Genomic DNA, 20,127 nt, shown 5'->3' with positions numbered 1-20,127 from the left:
GCAGTTTCTACAAAATGAAAACGAACAAGTTTGAATCCTCCCCTTGATACACGCCGTGAGTATGTAAGCTTTACAAATGAAGATGTGGATTCGCTGGAGTAGAACATCTGGCAAGTTTTTTCTTCTTCTTGCAACTTGCGACCAGATTCGGAAGCCCTACACCTTTGCACACCATCACAAGGCTGTATCTGTTTCGCTTCAGCTCGGCAGAACGAGGTTGCATTTTACTCCTACTATGCATGACCGAGAATCCTTCTGCTCTCTCGCTCAATAGGTCTGCTTCTCTGTGCATCGTAGCATCGCTCTCCTTGCGCAGGTGTTACGCTGTGCGTCCAGCGAGGCTGTGTGCAAACCGAGCAAACCGCGTCCCGATGATCATTGCCATGCCTTCGCACTTTTAAACGGGAAGGCCTTCAGACTTTTGCGTGAGCGGTCAAGAAAAAAAGAGGAAAGCAATGCGAAATTTCCATGTGTATATAAAGTGAACTGCTGTCACGGCCAAGAGCACCTAGACAAGCAGCAGCTACCAACAAATCAGCACAGCAGTCTTTATACAAACTCCCTCTTATGATGATGAAGTTCTCCATCGCTCTTCTCGCTCTCGCAGGCGCCGCCCTCGCCGACACGCAGGTCAACTGGAGTGGCTGCGGCGGCGAGCACGGCAACACCAAGTCGGGCGACGGCGACTGCACCAACGTCTCCGGCTTCCGCACGACCAACCTCTGCGAGATCTACGTACCGCCTCCCGGCACGGACCGCTGCGAGTTCTACACGACGCCGTGCGGCGTGCCCTGGGGTGACATCTACTACTGCAGCGTGGCCGCGGGCAAGTGCAACGCCCGGCCTTGGAACGCCATCCGGTCGTTTCGCTGCTGGTCGTAAGTACCTACTCGTCATCTCACTCATGTCATAAACGCGGGAGGGCTTGCTAACAGTTTCTGTCCGGTAGTCACTAAGCGGCATGAGGTACTTGCTCGTCTATCGGTACATGTGTCGGGTACAATGGTACCTTTGGTCAGCCATAGCTCTGTAGTCATCCACAACAGTTCTCAATCAAGCACGCACATCGTCAAGGCTCGTATGATGGAAGGTTTCTTTTGCAAGTACTGTCTGTGACTATAATAATAATAATGATATTCATAACCAATGAAAACGCCAATTATGGTGTGGTATCTATAAGTGTCTAGGTAATAACAAAGTGGTATCGTAATGCTCAAAAGGCAAATAGAACTGGGTTCGTGCTAATAATGATAACAAATTTTGCGCAGGACCGAGATGAGAATTATCGCTTGTACTTTTTGCAGGGTACCTGGCGAATTTTGCGCTTCACATGACCCTTCTTGCTAACGTGGACAACGAGGGCTGTGAGGTGGCCGCCATTGACGCAGGCCGAGTCGAGGCCGAAGGTGTACTCGCCGACTGTCAGTCCACGTTTGGCGTCATGACCGTAGACAACAGTGCGCCGGTCGGATTTGCGGATTTGAGACTGGCGTAGGTCCCATAGGGCGGCCCATTTGCGGCCTTCGTGCGTGTCGACGGGAATGAGGTCTTGGAACGCGATGCTGGCGTCTACATGCTCATTGGCATTGCCCTCTTGAGCACTGTCCTGGTCCTTGTCCTTGCCAAAATGATAGTCGTGGAAATCTCCATCTTGCCCCGGAACTTGGTGGGCGAGACGCCTTGGTGGTTCGATGAGTGAGCGCATATTCATCACCGCCCAGGGGTCCTGGTTGATGGGTCGAATGCCCGGTACCAACCCAGCATGCACAACGTACATGGCCAGATCCTCCGCCGAGAGAATCAGTGGCCTCTCCGCAAGCCACTCGATCTGCTTCTTGGAAAGCTGGTGTGCCGTCTTCCTATCGCGCTTCTTGCCGTCAGCTTGGAAGTCTGGCGACGTAGAGTTGTCGATTGTGTCCGTTGGCTCCTGGGATTCTTTTGGCTCCTGAGATTCCTCCTCACCCACCGCAGAGGCGAGCGCCAGAAGCACGCGATCTTCATGGTTGCCACGCACGGCCGATGCACCAAGCTCCATGAGACGAGCAATCACACGAGACGAGTGCGGGCCCTTGTTAACCATGTCGCCGGCGGCCACGATGTGGTCGGTGTCGCCGTTATATTCGATGTGGTCAAGGAGCCTGTCGAGCGACCGGTCCATGCCGTGGATGTCGCCAATGATGATGAGTCGGCGTCCGTTGTCAGCGGTAGGGATAACCTCCCACGGCAGATTTTGCATCATGGTGAGATGGTCAAATTTGTGGTGGTGACGGCCCAGTGCATCGGCGCCATCGTCGGCATGCTGCGGCTCCGTCGCAGATGTGGACAATCCGGCGCGAGCTGCTTGCAACCTGGAAAAGTACCATGCGGTGAGCCCTGTGTTGATAGCCACGCTCGCGAGTACCCCTATGACGAGACAGGCTCGCCAACGCTTAGGCCAGTCACGCACCGGAAGCACCATGGTGGCAGCTTGCGTGCCTGACGCTAGGGGTCGATCACGGCTAGAGGACCGAGAGATGAGTAGTCGGAGCAAGCAAAGCCAAGACGCGGTGTTTGTAAATGCAAAGCGACGATGATATTGAAAGAGCCAAAAGGACTATGGGATGCCGCGGGCCCTGTGCGCTGCAGAAAGAATATGTGTTGCAGAGAGTAAACATGGGCAGCTGACGAGGCCGGAAAAAATGAAGGGTCGACCGACGTACGCCAAGACCAAGGCGAGATGACCTTGAGGGTTTCTGTTTCCGCGTTGGGCAGTCGCGCAGATGAGCTTCGGGCAGGCACGAATAACCTTTCAGGGCCCTTGTTTTTAGCGGCCCTTTTAGCGGCCTTTCGGCGAGTTCCAGCGACTTTCCGTCCTTACGTGGAGGCTAACGGGCTCGAGACAAGTCGCCAGCGGGGTGACTTCGGTATTTAGCAGGGCTTAGCGCAGCCAACGACCCTGCATCAGCCAACAGGATTGCCATTCATCGGCGCGTGCCATTTCTAGCAGATTTTATTGACGGAAATTAGGTTCAATACTTGCGCAAAGTGAGAGCGAGCGCATCGCACCAGTAACCATCAGTAGTAATGAGATCGTGTGCTCGCACAATGTACTGCCGTGCGGGTAATGTCTCGGACCAACTGCATGTCAGGCGGCTGACGGCCCGAGCAAAGTTTGTTCCGTGAGAAGATTCAAGGGATTTGACCCGGCGGCGGGTTGCTCACCTTGAGTCAATGAATGGCTACTATTCGAGCATAACTCACACGTCTAAATAGCACCAAGCCGGGTTGGTGCAGACTCTGCAGTGGGGAGGCGTCATAATATGCCGTGTCAGTCTTACTAGCACAAAATTCCCCTTACTCCTCTGCTCCTTTCAAACTAATTTTGCACTGATAGCTACCATGCTCAGTTGAGCTTCCCAGCAAATATAGTTCTGAATTAAATCCTTGGTTCTCTACCACGGATGCAACAGTCCTGACCAAACAACCGAGTATTGCCATCACGGTAGGCGATTCAACATGCAAAGTTTCGAACATTGATTTCAGACAGAAATACTATAGTGTACACGCAGGTAATTGCTTGATTCTTCGGATCAAGGCAACCACCAGCACCATCTTCCTTCGTACAGCGTCGATACAGTACACAAATAAAAGTTTCCCAAACGCCTAGCTGCAATGCCGTATCCCAAATCATTGTATATACGGTGCCAAAGGTAAATCGTACACTCCCCATACCATACACACGGCCCACTACTTTTGATTCGCCGCCGCAATCGCCGCCTGCTCGGCCCTGTACCGCTCGTTCTCGATGTCCCGCCAGTCCGGCGCAATCGGCTCGTTGCCGCTCGTCTCCTTGACCGCGCCGCTAAACGCCGACGAGCCGGCGTACAGCTGGTAGCCCTTGTCCCCGTCGGCGGCCGGCCGCGGGCCGTTGGCCGATTCGCTCTGGTACGCCACGGGCATGTTGCCGCGGAACCGCTTGCGCATGTCCACCATGCCGCGCTTGCAGTCGCCAAAGCCTTTCTTCAGCTGCTGGCACTTTGTCGGGAGCGTCGACGAGAGCGGCTCGCGGAGGCAGTCGGCCGCGCGGTTGCGCTGCACCATGACGCAGTCGGATTCCTGGAGGCACTGGGCCAGCGCGTCGCCTGTCCAGTTCGGTTAGCGGGGGAGGGAGAGAGCGGCATCGAGGCAGACCAGAGCGTGGGATGAAACGCTGAGTTGCTGCAAGACGTACGCAATTCTTGACACGAGCTGGGCATTGTGAAATTGGGGGTCCTTCGCGCTGTTTGTCTAAAAAAAAGTAGAGCTGTCGAGCTAGAATGCGGAATTGAACAGCTGCTGGTACGATGGACAAGTTTCGCCGAGAGCTGATTGGCCGGAATCGTCAGCCACTTTCAACTTGATTGAGCCGCACTGTGATGGCCACACTAAGCCTAAACCAGCCACAGCCACACTTACTCTTCCACCTGACGGCTGTCCGCTCGGCGCCGCGTCTCATCGATTGCGTTGCGCCTTCACATGCTTGTGACATCATTCTTTCTACCCACTACGACATTCTGGTTTGCCGTACAACCTAACGATGCGCCACTAGACTTTCCTTCTTTATCACCTTTGATCCCTAATGTCTCGATCCCTAATAGCACTGGCCATGTCACCAATCATTACTTCTTGATCCTGATCCTTCGAATATTCGCATCACAATGGCTGTTCCTTTTATTGGACGCCTCCATCCGTACGTTGGACACACCATCGCGCATCGCGTGAGCGCAGTCACACAACTTATGTAGCTAACAACTCGTGTTACAGTATGGAGTACATAGCTCTCATAGGTTCCTTCTTCTTCGTGTTCCTCGAGGCCATTATTCGCATCTGCACCCTAGCACTACGTAAGCCGCATCGCTTACCCAACAAGCGCAAAGATGGATGTGACTAACATAGAGCAGCTTCATTTCTCGTCGCCTATCTATACCGTGCGTCACGCCGACTCTTTCTTCGGTTTTCCTCCGCCGAGGACAAGCGCGTTCACCGCAAGACCAAATGTAAGTCGACTGCCGCTTCTTCTCATCTCCTCGCAAACTGATCTGTCCCAGGCATCTCTGATTCCGTTCGGGACGCCGCCGACTTTGTCGAGTTGTGTCGGTTCTGGGGCTACGAAGCGGAGGAGCACATTGTGCAAACCAAGGATGGCTATCTGCTCGGCCTTCATCGCCTTCAATGGAGACGCGGTGAGGAAGGTCAACGGGTCAACTCGGGTCCCAACTCCACGAGGAAAAGAGTCATCTACATGCATCACGGCTTGCTCATGAACTCGGAAGTCTGGGTCTGCCAGACTGACGAGAAACGATGCTTAGCCTTTGAGCTTGTTGAGCAGGGCTTCGATGTTTGGGTAAGCTCATTCTCCCCTTCCGGCGGAGGCATCACTAACAGGAGCAGTTTGGCAATAATCGCGGTAACAAGTACTCCAAAAAATCAATTCACAGCTCGCCCAACTCGACTCGCTTCTGGGACTTTTCCATTGACGAATTTGCCTTCCATGATATTCCCGATAGCATTGAATATATCCTGGAAAGCACACAGCAAAAGAGCCTTTCGTACATTGGCTTTTCTCAGGGCACGGCCCAAGCCTTTGCTACGCTGGCCATTCACCCAAAGCTCAACCATCAAGTAAACGTCTTCATCGCTCTCGCCCCAGCCATGGCCCCTGCTGGCTTGTCCAACGGTATCGTCGACTCCCTCATGAAAGCCTCACCTTCAGCACTCTACCTCATGTTTGGCCGTCGCTCCATCTTGAGCTCTGCTACCACCTGGGAGTCAATCATGTATCCGCCTCTCTTTGCTCGTTCCATCGACATGGGTCTATCGTTCCTCTTCAACTGGAAGACTCTCAATATTTCCGCCAGCCAGAAGCTCGCCGCCTACCCTCACCTGTACTCCTTCACGAGCACCAAGTCTGTCGTCCACTGGTTCCAAATAATTCGCAATAGTTCATTCCAGCTCTACGACGACGATGTACATCAGCCCATCAGTGTCACTTCTAAGCGCAAGTTCTCCAAGGTGGCCAAGTACCCGACTCGCAACATCCACACGCCTGTCGTCCTCGTCTACGGCGGTAGTGACTCCCTCGTCGACATCAACAGCATGCTACGCGAGCTACCCCCTCAGACTGTCGCTACAGAGATTCCTCACTACGAACATCTCGATTTCCTTTGGGCTCGCGATGTCGACGTGCAGGTCTTCCCGCACGTGTTTGATGCGCTCGACAGCTTCACCGACGCCGAGCACACTGTGGAGGAGTACGATCGGTACCATGTTGTTCGCTCCGAGAGCCTCATGGGCTCTGGCCTCCTTGTCAACGCCACTAGCTCCACGGATAGTGACACCTCCGCACTAGGCAGGAAGGTTCATGACCACCTTCCCATTCCACAGCCGCACATTGCCCGCGAGCCGGCTGTCCGCTCCCGCGCCGCCACCGTCGGTAGCCCACCCACAGTCCACTTCAATGACGGCAAGCTGGAGCCTACAACATCCACCAAGAAGGCCGAGACAGACACCGCTGCGCCATCTCCCAGCTCTGACAAGCTCCGCGGCGTCGGTGTCCGCCGCGAGCCTTCGCTCACGGGTCTCCACGTTTCCGTAATGCGCGACGGTCGCGGGATAAGTCCTGGCCAGGCCAACGCCGTCGGCGGCGTCGTGGCCGATACGAGTGGCGTAGAGCGTGCCGATGTGATCTCTTCCTCGGGCGAGGAGAAGAGAACTGAGACGAAGACGCTGAAGAAGCGTCGCTAGGAGATGCCGTCGGCGGATGTATTCTGTTGCTTTCCGAATCCAGCCGCGTAGGAACAAAGAAACTTTGCGCATGCATTGCAAAGCAGTTTGTATAAAAGCCTTGTATTAGCTAGCCTCCTTATACCCCGATACGCAGCATTCTCAATTGGAAATGTAGTTTTTAGTCACCAGAGATTCTTGCAAGTTTTGTTTAAATTGATGCAACAAATCAGTCTCATACTATACGTTTCGCCGCCGACGCGGCCACGCTTATGTAAAGAGCATATTTACGCCTCTCTCTCTCTCTCCCCCTCCTTGGTCACCAATTTTCCTCATATTCTTCCTCTTTCTGGTTACTCTTTACAGAAAAAGAATTCTCCTGGTTCTTTTTCTGTTTCTGGGTAGCAACGAATTTTGTTTTCGCAGCACGCGGGCTGATCTTTCTTTCTTTCTCCTCGAATTTCACTCAACCAGAAATACTTCCAGAGTCCCATAAGGTGACAGGGTAAGGTATTGTTAAATGCAGAGATGAAAAAGGTCCAAAGGGGGGAAATTGCATCAAAGCAGATGATGGGTATCGTATCGTATATAAATCGTCGTCCACAGTTAAGAAATAGAGCACAAAATCTGTTGTGGCGCCGAAAACGCCTCGCAATGCTGGTCATAGTTACATCTGGACATCTTCCTGTTCCAGCTTGGACATCTTCTGCTGTCCAGACACAGAAGACTCTACGGGTGGTTTGGAGGGGCGGGGGTGGCAAGTGGGCTTCGGTGCTTGCCTCAGAGCGATAATGTGCCCAGGGGGAGAACCTTACTGGCATCGCCGTGGAACCTGGCTCGATACTCTATAATCCCTTGGCTGATTGTCTTAAAATCTTTCACCTTGCGGTTTCGGTAGTCGGTGAGCAGTTCCCGGAGGCCCTGGATGTACTCTTGCTTTCTCGATTCTTCGCAGTTCGTGTACGCTCCCAGCTGCAGCAGGATTTGGTCGTCTAGGATCATAGCAATTCTTGTCAGTTCTTTTTGCATCGCCATGCCTGGCTAGCCTTGTCGACGTCGCTACACAGTTCCGCCGGACAGAGTGAGCGAAAACGTACCGGGCGCATTCATTTCCGCAAAATGCTGAAAGTGACAGTTCTTTCCCCGAGGGCATGTGTTGCCTGCCAGTTCGTCTGGGCAGAGCGGCAGCTTAGCGTCGATCTTGTTACTGAACGTAACAGACCGCAAGCCGCCGGCAACAACTTTACTGAAATCTGGGTGGAAGCGAAACGAATGGAAGTATCGCAGAGGAGAATCATATGCCAGGTAACTCGGCTGCACAGAAGCAGCATCTGTGTCCTCGAGCACGTTCTCTCGCACCTAATGACAATAAAATTAGTATGAGTCACTCACCATGGTGAGAGGCAGGCACTACTTCTCTCTCTTGCTCCGCAACGGGAGCAGAATCTTGTCGTCCTGCAGATAATAACTCGGCACTAAGGGCTGCCACAGCTGGGTCGCTATCAGTAAGCTCAGGTGCGCCATCAGACGTCTTCACATTGGGCGAGGAATGGTGCGTTTGAAATGGGCTGGCCTCAGCCGGCTCGTAGCCGTCAGAGTCATCGTCAGCTTCCTCTCCGCTGCTAGTAGCCTCTTCCATGGCAACATCTGCATCAATTGTTGATGCTGTCGCTACTCCAATGACCACAGGATGCCCTTTTTGGGAGGCCTCAGACTGCATTCCAGGTCGGTTGGATCGGGCGAAAGGAACTGCATTCCCTGCAACAGGCTCCGGGCTCGATCGCGAACTTGACTCTGTAGCAATATGATCGGAGCTGAGCATGTCGATAGGATTCGCAAGCCCTTGCCCGGACATATCCGCACTTGCAACGGGTTCAGTGTCAATATGATCTGGGACTGCTCGAAGAGCAACCGAGTCAGGAACTGCAGAGATAGCAATGTCATCATCAGAGATGTAGTCCAAGTCTTCCCGCAGTTTTTGCTCTTCCTCGAGGCCTTCTTTGAGTTCTCTCTCAATGTTCGCCACTTGCGACTGAAGTGCCTTCAGCCTCAGTAATTGTTCTCTCCGTCGCGATTCAAGCATGGGAAGTCGCTCACTTGCAGCGCGGGAACGATCAATTTTCGGCGACCCAGGAGATGCCAATCTCGCCTCCGCTACTTTTGGCAGTCGATGGGAGGCAGCATCATGGATCATACCAGAAATATCTGGAGAGCTCGATTTTGCTTCATATATGTCGTATGCCCTAGGTCGTGGTGAAGCTGCCGGGGAGGCCGGCGCAGACAACTTGAGTCTTTTCTTTGCCTCTGCCGCTGCAATTTTCCGCTTCATTGCCTCGATCTTCTTGTTCATGTTCTCCAAGTCATGACGGCTCGCCGGTGGCTTGTTTGGCAATCCGGGGCTTTGACCAATTGAAGGCGCCTGCAGTTGCCTTTTGCCAGGGCTGTTGGGTGCATGAGGCGCAGACATACGCTGCTCCGGAGACTCCATATCCATATCAATATCGTCGTCGTCGTCGCTGACGTCAATGAGAAAAGGCCGCGTTGGTCCGAAAGGCTTCTGAAAGGGACCTTCCGAAGCGCTGCCGGTTCCGCTGTTTGACGTAGCTAGAGCTTTGGCGGGAGAGGAGGCAGAGGTCAACGGCTCCGATATTGTTGCTTTAGCAGTCTGGTCACTTGCTACCACCTGTAAAGCTGAAGACAGCTCGACAGGAGGAGCTCCATGGCCAAGGCCAAAAGAGCTCTCTCCATTAGACACAGGTCCCGAGGCTGCTATTGCTGTTTGTCGCTCAAGCTCCTTTTGCTTCTCTTCGCGAGCCTTAAGCAGTGCCTCCATCTTTTGTTGTAAAAGCTTAGACTTCTCCGAATTTACTTTCATGTTCAGGGGCTTGGCTACTTTGCCGATCACAGTTGCTTCCCCGGACTTTGTAGCTTTCGATCCTTTAGCAGCAAGAAGCCGTGCGATGCGGTCTTTGCGGGACTCTGATTTGTCGGCAGATGCGTCCGCCACTGTTGTCGCGGTCGAAGCGGCGGTGCTCGTCTGGTTGGAATGCGTGTGAGTCGTGGCAGGAGGTGCAGGTGTCGGCTTCTTTGAAGACTTTTCAAGCCCCAAGTCACCAAAAAGCTGATCCAGGACAGTTTTGTCAATCCCTTCATCGACGTAATCCTGATAGCGAATATTGGCAGCTTGTAACCGTAATATGGCGTCTTTCGCTTTAATTTTGGCTTCCGCAATCACGTCGATGGGTCTCTTTTGTACCGCCGCCGCGCTGTGAACGGTGAGTGTATCTCGGTCGCGGGTGGGCATTTGCACAGGGTCAGATGGTGAAACGTCCATCTCCCCAGCCTCAAGAAAGGGGGAGTACGAGCCGGAACGTTCACGCTCCTCATCGCTCATCTCGACGTAGCTTGTATCGATTTCTGGGGGAGGCTGCTCCTGCTGAGCGATATGCACCGGCTGTTGCGATTCGTACAAATCCTCGAATTCGTCTGCGGTTATCTCTCCCTCTTCTGCCGAGTCGCCGACGTTTGTGTTTGCGCGTTTTGGTTTTTGACTCGCAGGCGCACCATTCTGTTTTGCTGCTGAGCTATCTGCTCTTCCAAAAAATCCCAGCCCAAGACCCGGAATTGTCCGCCTATTGTGGTCAAACGAGTTCTGGGTCGCGTCCGTATGGTTTGCGCCTTTGTCTGCCGAACCGGCTCCAGCAAATGCGTTTACCTCTGAAGTCAGAGTGATTGGCCCATGGCCGGAGCTGTAACCCGGCTGCGCCATCTAGTTACGCAGAGGCGATTCAAACCTCAAAGCTGGCGTTATCTCAATTCCCTAGCGTCATAGGCAAGAGCAGTGGCTTCGAGGCACCAGGGGTAACCTCAGTCTGTGGTCGCACGTAGGGAGACAATGCGGCTACTGCCTTAGTAGTATCAGTTACACAGCTTGCTTAGAAGTCGTATTTCTTGCCCCAACGCGCATATAGAACGCGGTCGCACACAACGGCTGAGAATATGGAGATTTTAAGGAAATTGGGCATCTGGTCGCAGTGGGAAGAGTGCTAGGCGCAGCCAATGCAAATCGGGACTAGCGCCTTTGTCACCTGTAATTGACCGCTGAATAACGTCAGGTCACGTGAGCCTCATTGTTTACTTCGGTGGGGTTTTGCCTGGGCAACGAGCCTCTCAATGGGCGCGCCGATCAAGCCATTGGACGGCCTCGAGGACACAAACGCGCTGTCTTTGCCATTATCAACACGACAATTGACGACACTGTCTTTGTGCGCTGACTTCGTTTCTTTTTTCCCTTCATCTCCTTTGTACCTTTTCTTCGCAGTACCGCTCTAGGACCTATCCAAAGGCTCAGCAAACTCAGTGACGCGCTTGTTGATACGCGTCCATGATCTGATTTCGAGTGCATCAACAGCGGTTATTTCAAATGCGACGACGAAATGTCTTTTTCGAATAATGCGCCGTCCCAGCGGCGAAACCCTTTCTCGAGAACAGACTCTCCAGCTGCCGCGCAGGCTACTGGCGGCCGGCCCAAGTCCGCTCTCTTCTCTCCTCAGGCGCCTACCAGCCCCTCGCATAGCCGATCTCACTCGGGCAATCCCCTGGGGGTAGTTTTAACTTCGCCGGCAATAAAAAATGGACGACGAGACTCGCGAAGTGGTACGCCCACTTCTGGCACCTTTGCTCCCGCCTTCATTAAGACGGAGGAAATGATGCGGGGCTACGACACCGTCAAAGGCATCGAAGGCGAAAACGACTTTTCCGGCAAGCGCTATGTGTGGCTTAAGGATCCCGAAGAAGCTTTTGTTAAAGGATGGGTCGTAGAGGAGAAGCCCGGCGGCAATCTCCTAGTTCAGGTCGACGATGGCTCTGTAAGTGACTCCAGTGCCAGACAGCCTGACCCATGCTTATTGTGAATAGCAACGAGAAGTTGATCCCGAAGGCTTTGACAAAGTCAATCCTGCAAAATTTGACAAAGCCAACGACATGGCTGAGCTCACACATCTGAACGAAGCCTCGGTGGTGCACAACCTCCGCATACGATATCAGTCCGACCTCATTTATACATACTCTGGTCTCTTCCTGGTCACCGTTAACCCATACTGCCCCTTGCCTATATATACGAATGAATACATCAACATGTATCGTGGAAGAAGTCGAGAGGACACCAAGCCACACATCTTTGCTGTTGCAGACGAAGCATTTCGCCATTTAGTCGAAGAAGGCTCCAACCAAAGTATTCTAGTTACCGGTGAATCGGGCGCCGGTAAAACCGAAAACACGAAAAAGGTCATTCAATACCTTGCAGCTGTCGCTCAATCCGACTCGTCAAACAGAAATCGAGGGCAGCATGCCAACCTTTCGCAACAAATCCTCCGCGCCAACCCGATTCTTGAGGCTTTTGGTAACGCACAGACTGTTCGAAACCACAACTCGTCGCGTTTTGGTAAATTCATCAGAATCGAATTCAACCGCAATGGCGCAATCACCGGTGCCCACATCAACTGGTATCTCCTCGAAAAATCCAGAGTCGTTCGCATCAACGGCCAAGAACGCAACTACCATATCTTCTACCAGCTTCTCAAGGGAGCAAACTCCCGAATGAAGAAAGAGTTCATGCTAGATGGATGCGATACGGGCGACTTCTCATACACTCGCGACGGCAACGACAGCATTGTCGGCGTCTCAGACACGGATGAGTGGGAAACACTTATGGAGGCCTTTGGAGTCATGGGCTTCTCCGAGCAAGATCAAACATCCATTCTGCGGACCATTGCAGCTGTTTTGCATCTCGGCAATGTCGAGGTCATGAAGGAGAGTCGGAGTGCAGACCAGGCTTCGCTCTCTGCAGACGCAAAAGCAAATATGGCCAAGGTTTGCAAGCTTCTCGGTGTGCCTGCCGAGCCCTTTATTCGTGGTCTCTTGCATCCCAAGGTGAAGGCTGGACGTGAATGGGTAGAGAAGGTGCAGACCCCCGAGCAAGTCCGTCTCGCTCTTGATGCACTTGCGAAGGGTATCTACGAGCGCGGCTTTGGTGACTTGGTTTCTCGAATCAACCACCAGCTTCACAGCTCCGGTCTAGGGCCTGATGAGTCGCACTTTATCGGAGTTCTCGATATTGCTGGTTTCGAAATTTTTGATCAGAACAGCTTTGAGCAGCTGTGCATCAACTATACCAACGAAAAGCTGCAGCAGTTCTTCAACCACCACATGTTTGTGCTCGAACAGGAAGAGTATGCCAGGGAACAAATTGAGTGGCAATTTATCGATTTCGGTCGAGACTTGCAGCCAACAATCGATCTCATTGAGCTTTCCAACCCCATCGGTATCTTTTCTTGCCTCGATGAGGACAGCGTCATGCCCAAGGCCACCGATAAAACCTTCACTGAAAAGCTCAACTCTCTCTGGGAGAAGAAGACTCCCAAGTACCGCCCTTCTAGACTTGGTGCAGGCTTTATCCTTACCCACTACGCGGCAGAGGTTGAATACGACACCAGTGGCTGGCTTGAAAAAAACAAAGACCCTCTCAACGACAATATTACCCGTCTGCTGGCGAAATCCGGCGACAAGCATATCGCTACACTGTTTGCTGACTGCGCTGACCCAGATGATGAGGTTGGTGGAGCTCGCAGCCGTGTCAAGAAGGGCTTGTTCCGAACCGTTGCTCAGCGTCACAAAGAGCAGCTTCATAACTTGATGAACAAGCTGCACTCTACGCATCCTCATTTTGTGCGCTGTATTCTTCCCAACCACAAGAAGCGTCCCAAAACATTCAGCAGCCTTCTTGTCCTGGATCAATTGCGATGCAATGGTGTGCTTGAGGGTATTCGAATTGCTCGAACTGGTTTCCCCAACCGACTTTCTTTCGATGAGCTTCGCCAAAGGTACGAGGTTCTTTGCTCCAACATGCCCAAGGGGCATCTGGATGGTCAGACTGCTGCTAGCATCATGCTTGAGAAGCTCGCTCTAGATAAGGCTCTCTACCGTGTTGGTCTCACCAAAGTCTTCTTCCGCGCTGGTGTTTTGGCCGAGCTGGAAGAGCAGCGCGATGCACTGATTACCGAAATAATGTCGCGGTTCCAGTCCGTTGCGCGGGGCTTTGTCCAGCGGCGCGTGGCATACAAGCGACTCTTCCGAACAGAGGCTACCAGGATCATTCAAAGAAATTTCAACGTGTATCTCGACCTTGTGGAGAACCCTTGGTGGCATCTAATCGTCAAAATGAAGCCTATGCTTGGATCTACAAGAACTGCCTCTGAGGTCAAGAAGAGAGATGTCATGATTCAGCAGCTGAATGAGAAGATGCGCCTTGAGCAAGAGAATAAGCAAAAGCTTGAGGAGGAGCGCCGCAACTGCTTTACTGAGATTGCTCGTGTGCAGCAAACTCTGGAGAGTGAGCGAGCGCTTGCATTGGACAAGGAAGAAATCTTCAAGCGACTTCAACAACGAGAAGCCGAGCTCGAAGAAAAGCTTTGTGGTGCTCTGGAGGATCAAGAACGCCTGGAAGATGAGCTTGATGAGATTATGGAAGCCAAGGTGCGCGCCGAGGAGGACCTTGAAAGGCATCGCACCCAGCTTGCCCAGGCTGCTAGCTTGATCGCAAAGCTGGAGGACGAGAAGACGATACTTTCAACAAGATCTGCCGAACTCGAGCAATCATTGAGCGATATTTCACAAAAGCAATCTGAGCGTTCAGAGCAGGAAGAGGCTCTTGAGCGCGAAATCAAAATGCTCCAAAGCCAGTTGTCCCTCAAGGACCGTAAGGCGCAGGACCTTGAGAGCAAGCTTCTCAAGGTCGACCAAGACGTGCAAGTCAAGCTCCACGAGACGCAAAAAGAGCTCGATTCGACAAAGATCCGGGAGGCGCGTGCGGTTCGAGAAAACCAAGACATTCAAAAGCAGCTTGCGCAGCTTTCCAAGACTTCCACCGAGTACGAGGATCTTGTGCGCGACAAGGAAAGCGAGCTGTCTCTGCTACGTAGTGACAAGAGACAATTCGAGTCTGAGCGTCGCGGCTTTGAGGCGCAGAAGAAGGCGTTGACTGAAGACATTGAAAAGACTACTACCAAGTCTCGCGAGATTCAGGCTGAGCTCGTTGCCCTGAAATCCAAGCACTCGCAGCTTGAGAGAGAGTCCGAGGATGCCAAGAACCTGCTCGAGGCACGTCTATCACAGGATGCTCAAGCCGACAAGACCAGACAACAACTCGAATCCCAAATCAAAGACCTTAAAGAAGACCTGTACCAAACGCAGATGGATCTCAGCCGTGAGCGGCAGTCTCGCGACGATGTCCTGCTCCTGGGCGAACATAAATTTCAAGCTCTCAAGGACGAGTTTGACAACCTCAACGAGTCAAAGATCATCATTGAAAAGGAGCTCTACGTACAGCAAGATTCTCTGCGGAGACACGTGGAAACTCGCAAGGTTGTTGAGCAGGAGCGCGATGAAGCCCGCGTCGAAATTCGCAAACTCCGTGCCGCTAAGGCAGAGATTGAGGGAGCTCGCGTCCTCGCCGAAGAGAAGCGCGAACTTCAAGCGTCCAAGGCAGCCAAGGACAGGGAAGCTAGCCTACAGCGAGACCTCGATGCCGCCCAGTCTCGTCTTGCCTGGTTCGAGGATGAGTGTGCCAAGCTCACCCGCCACATTGAAGGCCTCAACAAGACAATGCTTGCTTCTGGCGACTTTGGACTCAAGAATGATCAAGCCAAGGAGCGCATGGAGCGTGAGCTTACTACTGTCAAGAGCCGACTTACGGCATCTGAGAATGACAACCGAGCCCTCTTGAACAAACTGCAGCAGAAGGGTCTCGAAATTGCGCGGTCCACCTCCAAGGCAAGCGATGCGTCTCGTGGACAGGTTTTGTCTCTCCAGAAAGAAAAGACGAGATTGGAAGAGCACAATGCCGTCCTAGACAGGCAATTAGGCGAGGCTCAAGTAACCATTGCTTCCCTGGAAAAGAGAACAGAAAAGTTGCAGCTTGACTTGGAAGATCTCAACCACGAGGTTGCGCGCGAAGTCAAGTCTAGCCGCAACGCCGAAAAGGCCTCATCCAGCTTTACTGCACAGCTCGCCGAGGCTAACCGTACAGTGGAATCCGAGCGGCAGCTACGCACACAAGCTCAGTCAACAGTACGAACGTTGCAGGCATCCCTGTCATCCCGTGATCACGAGCTTCAGGACCTTCGTGAGCAGATGCTCAAGATTCTCAAGACGGTCGACCCTGAGGCCACGCTTCCGGTTGCGGATGGGACGAACGAGCGTGGCATCGCTGTAAACTTTGACCTCGTTCGCAAGGTTGAAGAGCTGCAGCAAAACCTTCGCGCTCAGAATGCAGCGCGTTCAAACGCCGAATCTCAGCTGGCCGACCTTCGCGGCTCGCGAGGTGACCCCAACCGCCCCAAGCTAGAGGAGATTCATCTCAACGAAGCTCCATTCAACGGTTCCCCTACTCAGAAGAGGACCAAGGCACGACGCGTTTCGAGCAACACAACAACGCCAACTCGTCGCCACCAGCAGCCAGAGTATGAGCTTCAGGATTCCGCTCGCTCTGACAGGACCGCCGACACTGCTGTGCTCAACAACCGCATGGACTTGAAGGCAGAAGTAGAAGAGCTCCACAACCAGCTCCAGCTCAGGGACATGCAGAACCGCCACCTGCAAAGTCAGCTGGACCGCGCAACTCCCGGTCCCGATGGCTATGACGAGCAAAGCCCGTCCATCCGTCGCATGCAAAAGCTTGAAAAGGCCAACAGTCGCCTGCACGATCTCTTGGACGACTCTTCTCGCAAGGTATCTACACTCGAGAAGAATATTCGCACTGGCGAGCTGTCTTTGCGTGACATTCAAGCTCGCTCCCATGAGGAGTTGCTCGACGCTTTCAACAACCAAGAAGAGTCTCGCCGCTCGCTGCTCCACAGCCATAAGGATGCTGTAGCCGAGCTCACCGACGTCAAGTCTCACTTTGACAAGATGCGCCATGACCGCGCCAAGATGGAGGTCGAGGTTCGTGATACCAAGTCAGACTTGCAGGAGATGACGCAGGCCCGAGAGCAAGAGGCACAGAGCCGCAGCCAGCTGCTGCAAGAGTACACCGACCTTCAAATCCGCCTGGACGCAGAGACAGCCAGACTAGCAGACGTGACTTCCAGCCTCGAAACTTACAAGTCTCGTGCAGATGAATATTTTGGCAAGTTGGAGCAAGCGGAAATCACTGTCCTCAAGGCCACTCGCGCCGAGCAGTTCGCCAAGTCTCAGGCCAGAGAAGCTGAAGATTCTTTAGCTGAGACCATGGCCGAGCGCCAGAAGCTCGACAACCAGATAGAGGACCTGCAGAGACAGAACCAGCGTCTGGACGAAAAGGTGGAGGACATCTCGACTGATTTGGAAGCGGCACTCCAATCCAAGAAGCGACTTCAGCACGAGCTTGAAGATTACCGCAGCCAGCGCGCCATGGACATTGAGGACAAGGAATCCAGCATGGAGCAGACTCGCAAGAAGTATCAGGCTGAGTTTGCTACCTTGACCAAGGAGCTTGACCTCGCGCGTGAGGAAAAGCTGTACAAGCAGACTGAGATTACTAGACTCCGAGAAGAGCTTGATGACCTCCGGTCCAAGTGGGACGACGAGGTTCTGAACAGCTCTACTTGGTCTAAAGAAAAGGCTCGCATGGAGGCCACTCTGTCCGATGTTTCGGCTTCCCGGGAGGAAGCTGCCAATGCGCACAGCGAAGCCCAAGGGAAGGTCGTTTCCCTGTTGTCGCAGGTGCGTACGCTGCGAACAAGCGTCGATGAGATTACTGCCGAGCGCGATCGCCTGATGCGAGAGAAGCGCAATGTCGAAAGCCGTCTCGAGGAAGCCAAGGCTGGCCTCGATGGCCTCGCCCGCGGCGACAGCGCATCGCTGCGAGATGCCGCCAACATGGACAAGGAAGTCCTTGAACTCAAGTCAAACTTGGCCAAGCAAGAGGACATTGCTACTGCTGCAGTGGAAAAGATGCGACGCTCAGAAGCCTTGGTCGCTGAGATGCAAAAGGAAGTTGTCGCCGAGCGTGAGAACAACTCCGCTGTGCTCTCCCAGAAGGCGACGGTAGAGCGCACGCTCAACGAGGCACAGCTGAAGCTGGTGGACCTGGAGACGAAGGGATTCTCGAGCGCCAGCCAAGATATCAAGTTTTTGCACAAGAGAATTCAAGAGGTCAGTCGATATTCAACATTCTGCGCATCCTTAGCTAACTCTTCTAGCTTGAATCACAACTCGAGAAACATGAAACGGAAAAGTCGCAGTCGCAGCGATCAACACGCAACGTGGACCGCGCTGTCAAGGACCTGCAGGGCCAGGTCGATCGCAAGGACAGACAAAACGCGCAGCTTTCCGAAGACGTCAGCCGGATGCGCGAAAAGGTCGACAAGCTTCTGAAGACGATTGACGAGCTGCAGGCGTCTGAGTCGGCGGTCCAGTTGTCGACGCGGCGGGCAGAGCGCGACTTGCGGGAAGAGAAGGAGAGAACATTGCGCCTGGAGCGCGAGGTGGACAGCCTGAAGACGTTTAAGAGTGGCGGGAGCCTCAGGAGGGGCAGCAGCATTCGTAGCAGGATCAACGCACTGGGTGTGATTGAGGATGAAGAAGAGGATTCGAGCCTGAGCCGCGCGCCAAGCTTGACCAAGGGCTTCATTTAGATGTATTCTCTATGGGTAATTACGGAGGCATGATGGTTACTGGCTGATGGAGCCAGGACGGCGTCTTGTATTTATGGGTCATGATTTAGTGTATATGTTAATATGAACTTGTATGAGTTTATATGGTGTGACTATGTCATCTTTAGTGACAATGATGGAAGCGCAGCTCAAATGATGGAAAACAATAGCGATATACAGACAGCAAGTCTACATTTATACAGAGCCCAGCCTCACCCTGGAAATACAATCGTCGCGCACCTGTCCAGCTCTAGGGTACTGCTTTCATGTGTCAACTACTGCCCGCCGACCTCTACAGTTTTCCTACCAAAAACCGCCAAAAAAAAAGCCTAATAAATGCTCCGCTTTCCACGCCATTACAACGCGCCGCGGTGGACTACTCGTCCAAATAACATCCAACCACGGCCCACCCACACCCGCACCAGCCCATGGCGCTCCCCCACCGCCACTCCATCCGCGTCCAACCAACTTCACAACACTCGAATTGCCTCGAGATGCAAAAAGAAAGGGTCTGGCCGGGGATTGAACCCGGGACCTCTCGCAAGTTGTTATAACTCAGGGTGGACCCTAAGCGAGAATCATACCACTAGACCACCAGACCGGTTAACACTCAGCGAAGCTGCCGAGGCGTTGTGAGTGGTTGTTGTGGAAGCCGGGGCGTTATTTAGCTTTATGAATAGGGACCGGGACTCAGCGAGATACTAGAGCTGGCCAAGTCGTTTTCCGGTTTGAAAACCTCGAGGGTACCGACGTGGCGCGTATTTGAGACGGTTCTTTTTTCAAAGCGGTGTGGCAACCACAACACTGTAAGTTTTATTTAATTTAGCGACCGTGGGCTGCTTCTCTTTATCCAAACAAAGTACTGGCAACCCATGTTGTTTATTCCTTGCCAAAAATAAGTACGTTTGACTACACGATTAGAGGAGCATGTGTCGTATTGGCTGCAAAGGCGTTTTATGTTATATAGTGCAGTGAAAAGCTATGATGCCATGATGGCCGCGACGCTTCCACGGTCAGCTCTTTCAATCTTTTCATCGTAGCAAGAAACATCGAGTACAGGCGAGAGAAAATACTCACGGTGGACAGCTGGTACAATCACTGCGTGGTACACATTGGCGCTGAGGCCGAGCCTGATTAGCGCTGCTACCTCGGTGTACAAGCCCGACGTAGTGCGTGGCATCTATCCAGCATGAGGCACTCGAGGAAAAAAACCCAAAAACAAATCAGTTGTACGGAATTATGTTTGTAATGCTACAAAACTTATCGGCCACAATGGCCGCACATAGAGACTATCTGGTTTGCCATCCAGCAATCGCATCCGTCAAGCCGTTGAACAAGCAACGGAACGACACACGCAGTGCCGCCGTTGGGCTGTGGCAGTCGACGACCAGCCTCAGTGTACTGTTAAATTTGCGTGACAATTTTCACCATCGTTTCGCTTTAATGTAACGCTACTTTCTAGGCTCACCTCTTTCTCACTTCATTTCAAGCTCAATTATCTACGCCAAATACCCAATACAAACTTATCGACAGCAACGGATGAATACGCCTAAAGCAAAACCTGCATCAAGTTTCTATACACATCACCAGTCCTACCAGTCCTGATATTCCGATTTTCTTTCATTTTATGTTGATATATTTCATTTCCATGATACGTAATCGCCACTAGTCTCTTCTTCAGTATCTAATGGTCAGC

General features: G+C 52.8%; 6 protein-coding genes across 6 annotated transcripts; 3 read left to right on the top strand and 3 right to left on the bottom strand.

Moving 5' to 3' along the window:
* Positions 1-570: 570 nt before the first annotated feature.
* On the top strand, positions 571-956 carry LMH87_002186 (uncharacterized protein; the record flags this gene model as incomplete). The annotated part of the gene is made up of 2 exons (XM_056193597.1): positions 571-878; positions 950-956. The coding sequence occupies 2 exons, from the start codon at positions 571-573 to the stop codon at positions 954-956; spliced, it is 315 nt and encodes a 104-aa protein (XP_056050619.1).
* A 326-nt stretch (positions 957-1,282) lies between these two features.
* LMH87_002185 (uncharacterized protein) lies at positions 1,283-2,239 on the bottom strand (the record flags this gene model as incomplete). The annotated part of the gene is made up of 1 exon (XM_056193596.1): positions 1,283-2,239. One exon carries the CDS (start codon positions 2,237-2,239, stop codon positions 1,283-1,285), a length of 957 nt encoding a protein of 318 aa, XP_056050618.1.
* Positions 2,240-3,726: 1,487 nt separating this feature from the next.
* Positions 3,727-4,235, bottom strand: LMH87_002184 (uncharacterized protein; the record flags this gene model as incomplete). The annotated part of the gene is made up of 2 exons (XM_056193595.1): positions 3,727-4,121; positions 4,211-4,235. 2 exons carry the CDS (start codon positions 4,233-4,235, stop codon positions 3,727-3,729), a joined length of 420 nt encoding a protein of 139 aa, XP_056050617.1.
* A 441-nt stretch (positions 4,236-4,676) lies between these two features.
* Positions 4,677-6,762, top strand: LMH87_002183 (uncharacterized protein; the record flags this gene model as incomplete). Its single annotated transcript, XM_056193594.1, has 5 exons — positions 4,677-4,708; positions 4,783-4,862; positions 4,920-5,015; positions 5,067-5,362; positions 5,410-6,762. The coding sequence occupies 5 exons, from the start codon at positions 4,677-4,679 to the stop codon at positions 6,760-6,762; spliced, it is 1,857 nt and encodes a 618-aa protein (XP_056050616.1).
* Positions 6,763-7,521: 759 nt separating this feature from the next.
* On the bottom strand, positions 7,522-10,510 carry LMH87_002182 (uncharacterized protein; the record flags this gene model as incomplete). Its single annotated transcript, XM_056193592.1, has 4 exons — positions 7,522-7,733; positions 7,839-8,100; positions 8,156-8,766; positions 9,211-10,510. The coding sequence occupies 4 exons, from the start codon at positions 10,508-10,510 to the stop codon at positions 7,522-7,524; spliced, it is 2,385 nt and encodes a 794-aa protein (XP_056050615.1).
* Positions 10,511-11,177: 667 nt separating this feature from the next.
* On the top strand, positions 11,178-18,413 carry LMH87_002181 (uncharacterized protein; the record flags this gene model as incomplete). Its single annotated transcript, XM_056193591.1, has 3 exons — positions 11,178-11,609; positions 11,659-17,931; positions 17,979-18,413. The coding sequence occupies 3 exons, from the start codon at positions 11,178-11,180 to the stop codon at positions 18,411-18,413; spliced, it is 7,140 nt and encodes a 2,379-aa protein (XP_056050614.1).
* Positions 18,414-20,127: the final 1,714 nt, after the last annotated feature.

The sequence above is a fragment of the Akanthomyces muscarius genome, chromosome 3 (genome assembly GCF_028009165.1).
Source record: "Akanthomyces muscarius strain Ve6 chromosome 3, whole genome shotgun sequence".
Taxonomy (NCBI): domain Eukaryota; kingdom Fungi; phylum Ascomycota; class Sordariomycetes; order Hypocreales; family Cordycipitaceae; genus Akanthomyces; species Akanthomyces muscarius.
The sequence above is the reverse complement of the archived record's forward strand: the minus strand, read 5'-3'. Positions and strand labels throughout refer to the sequence as shown.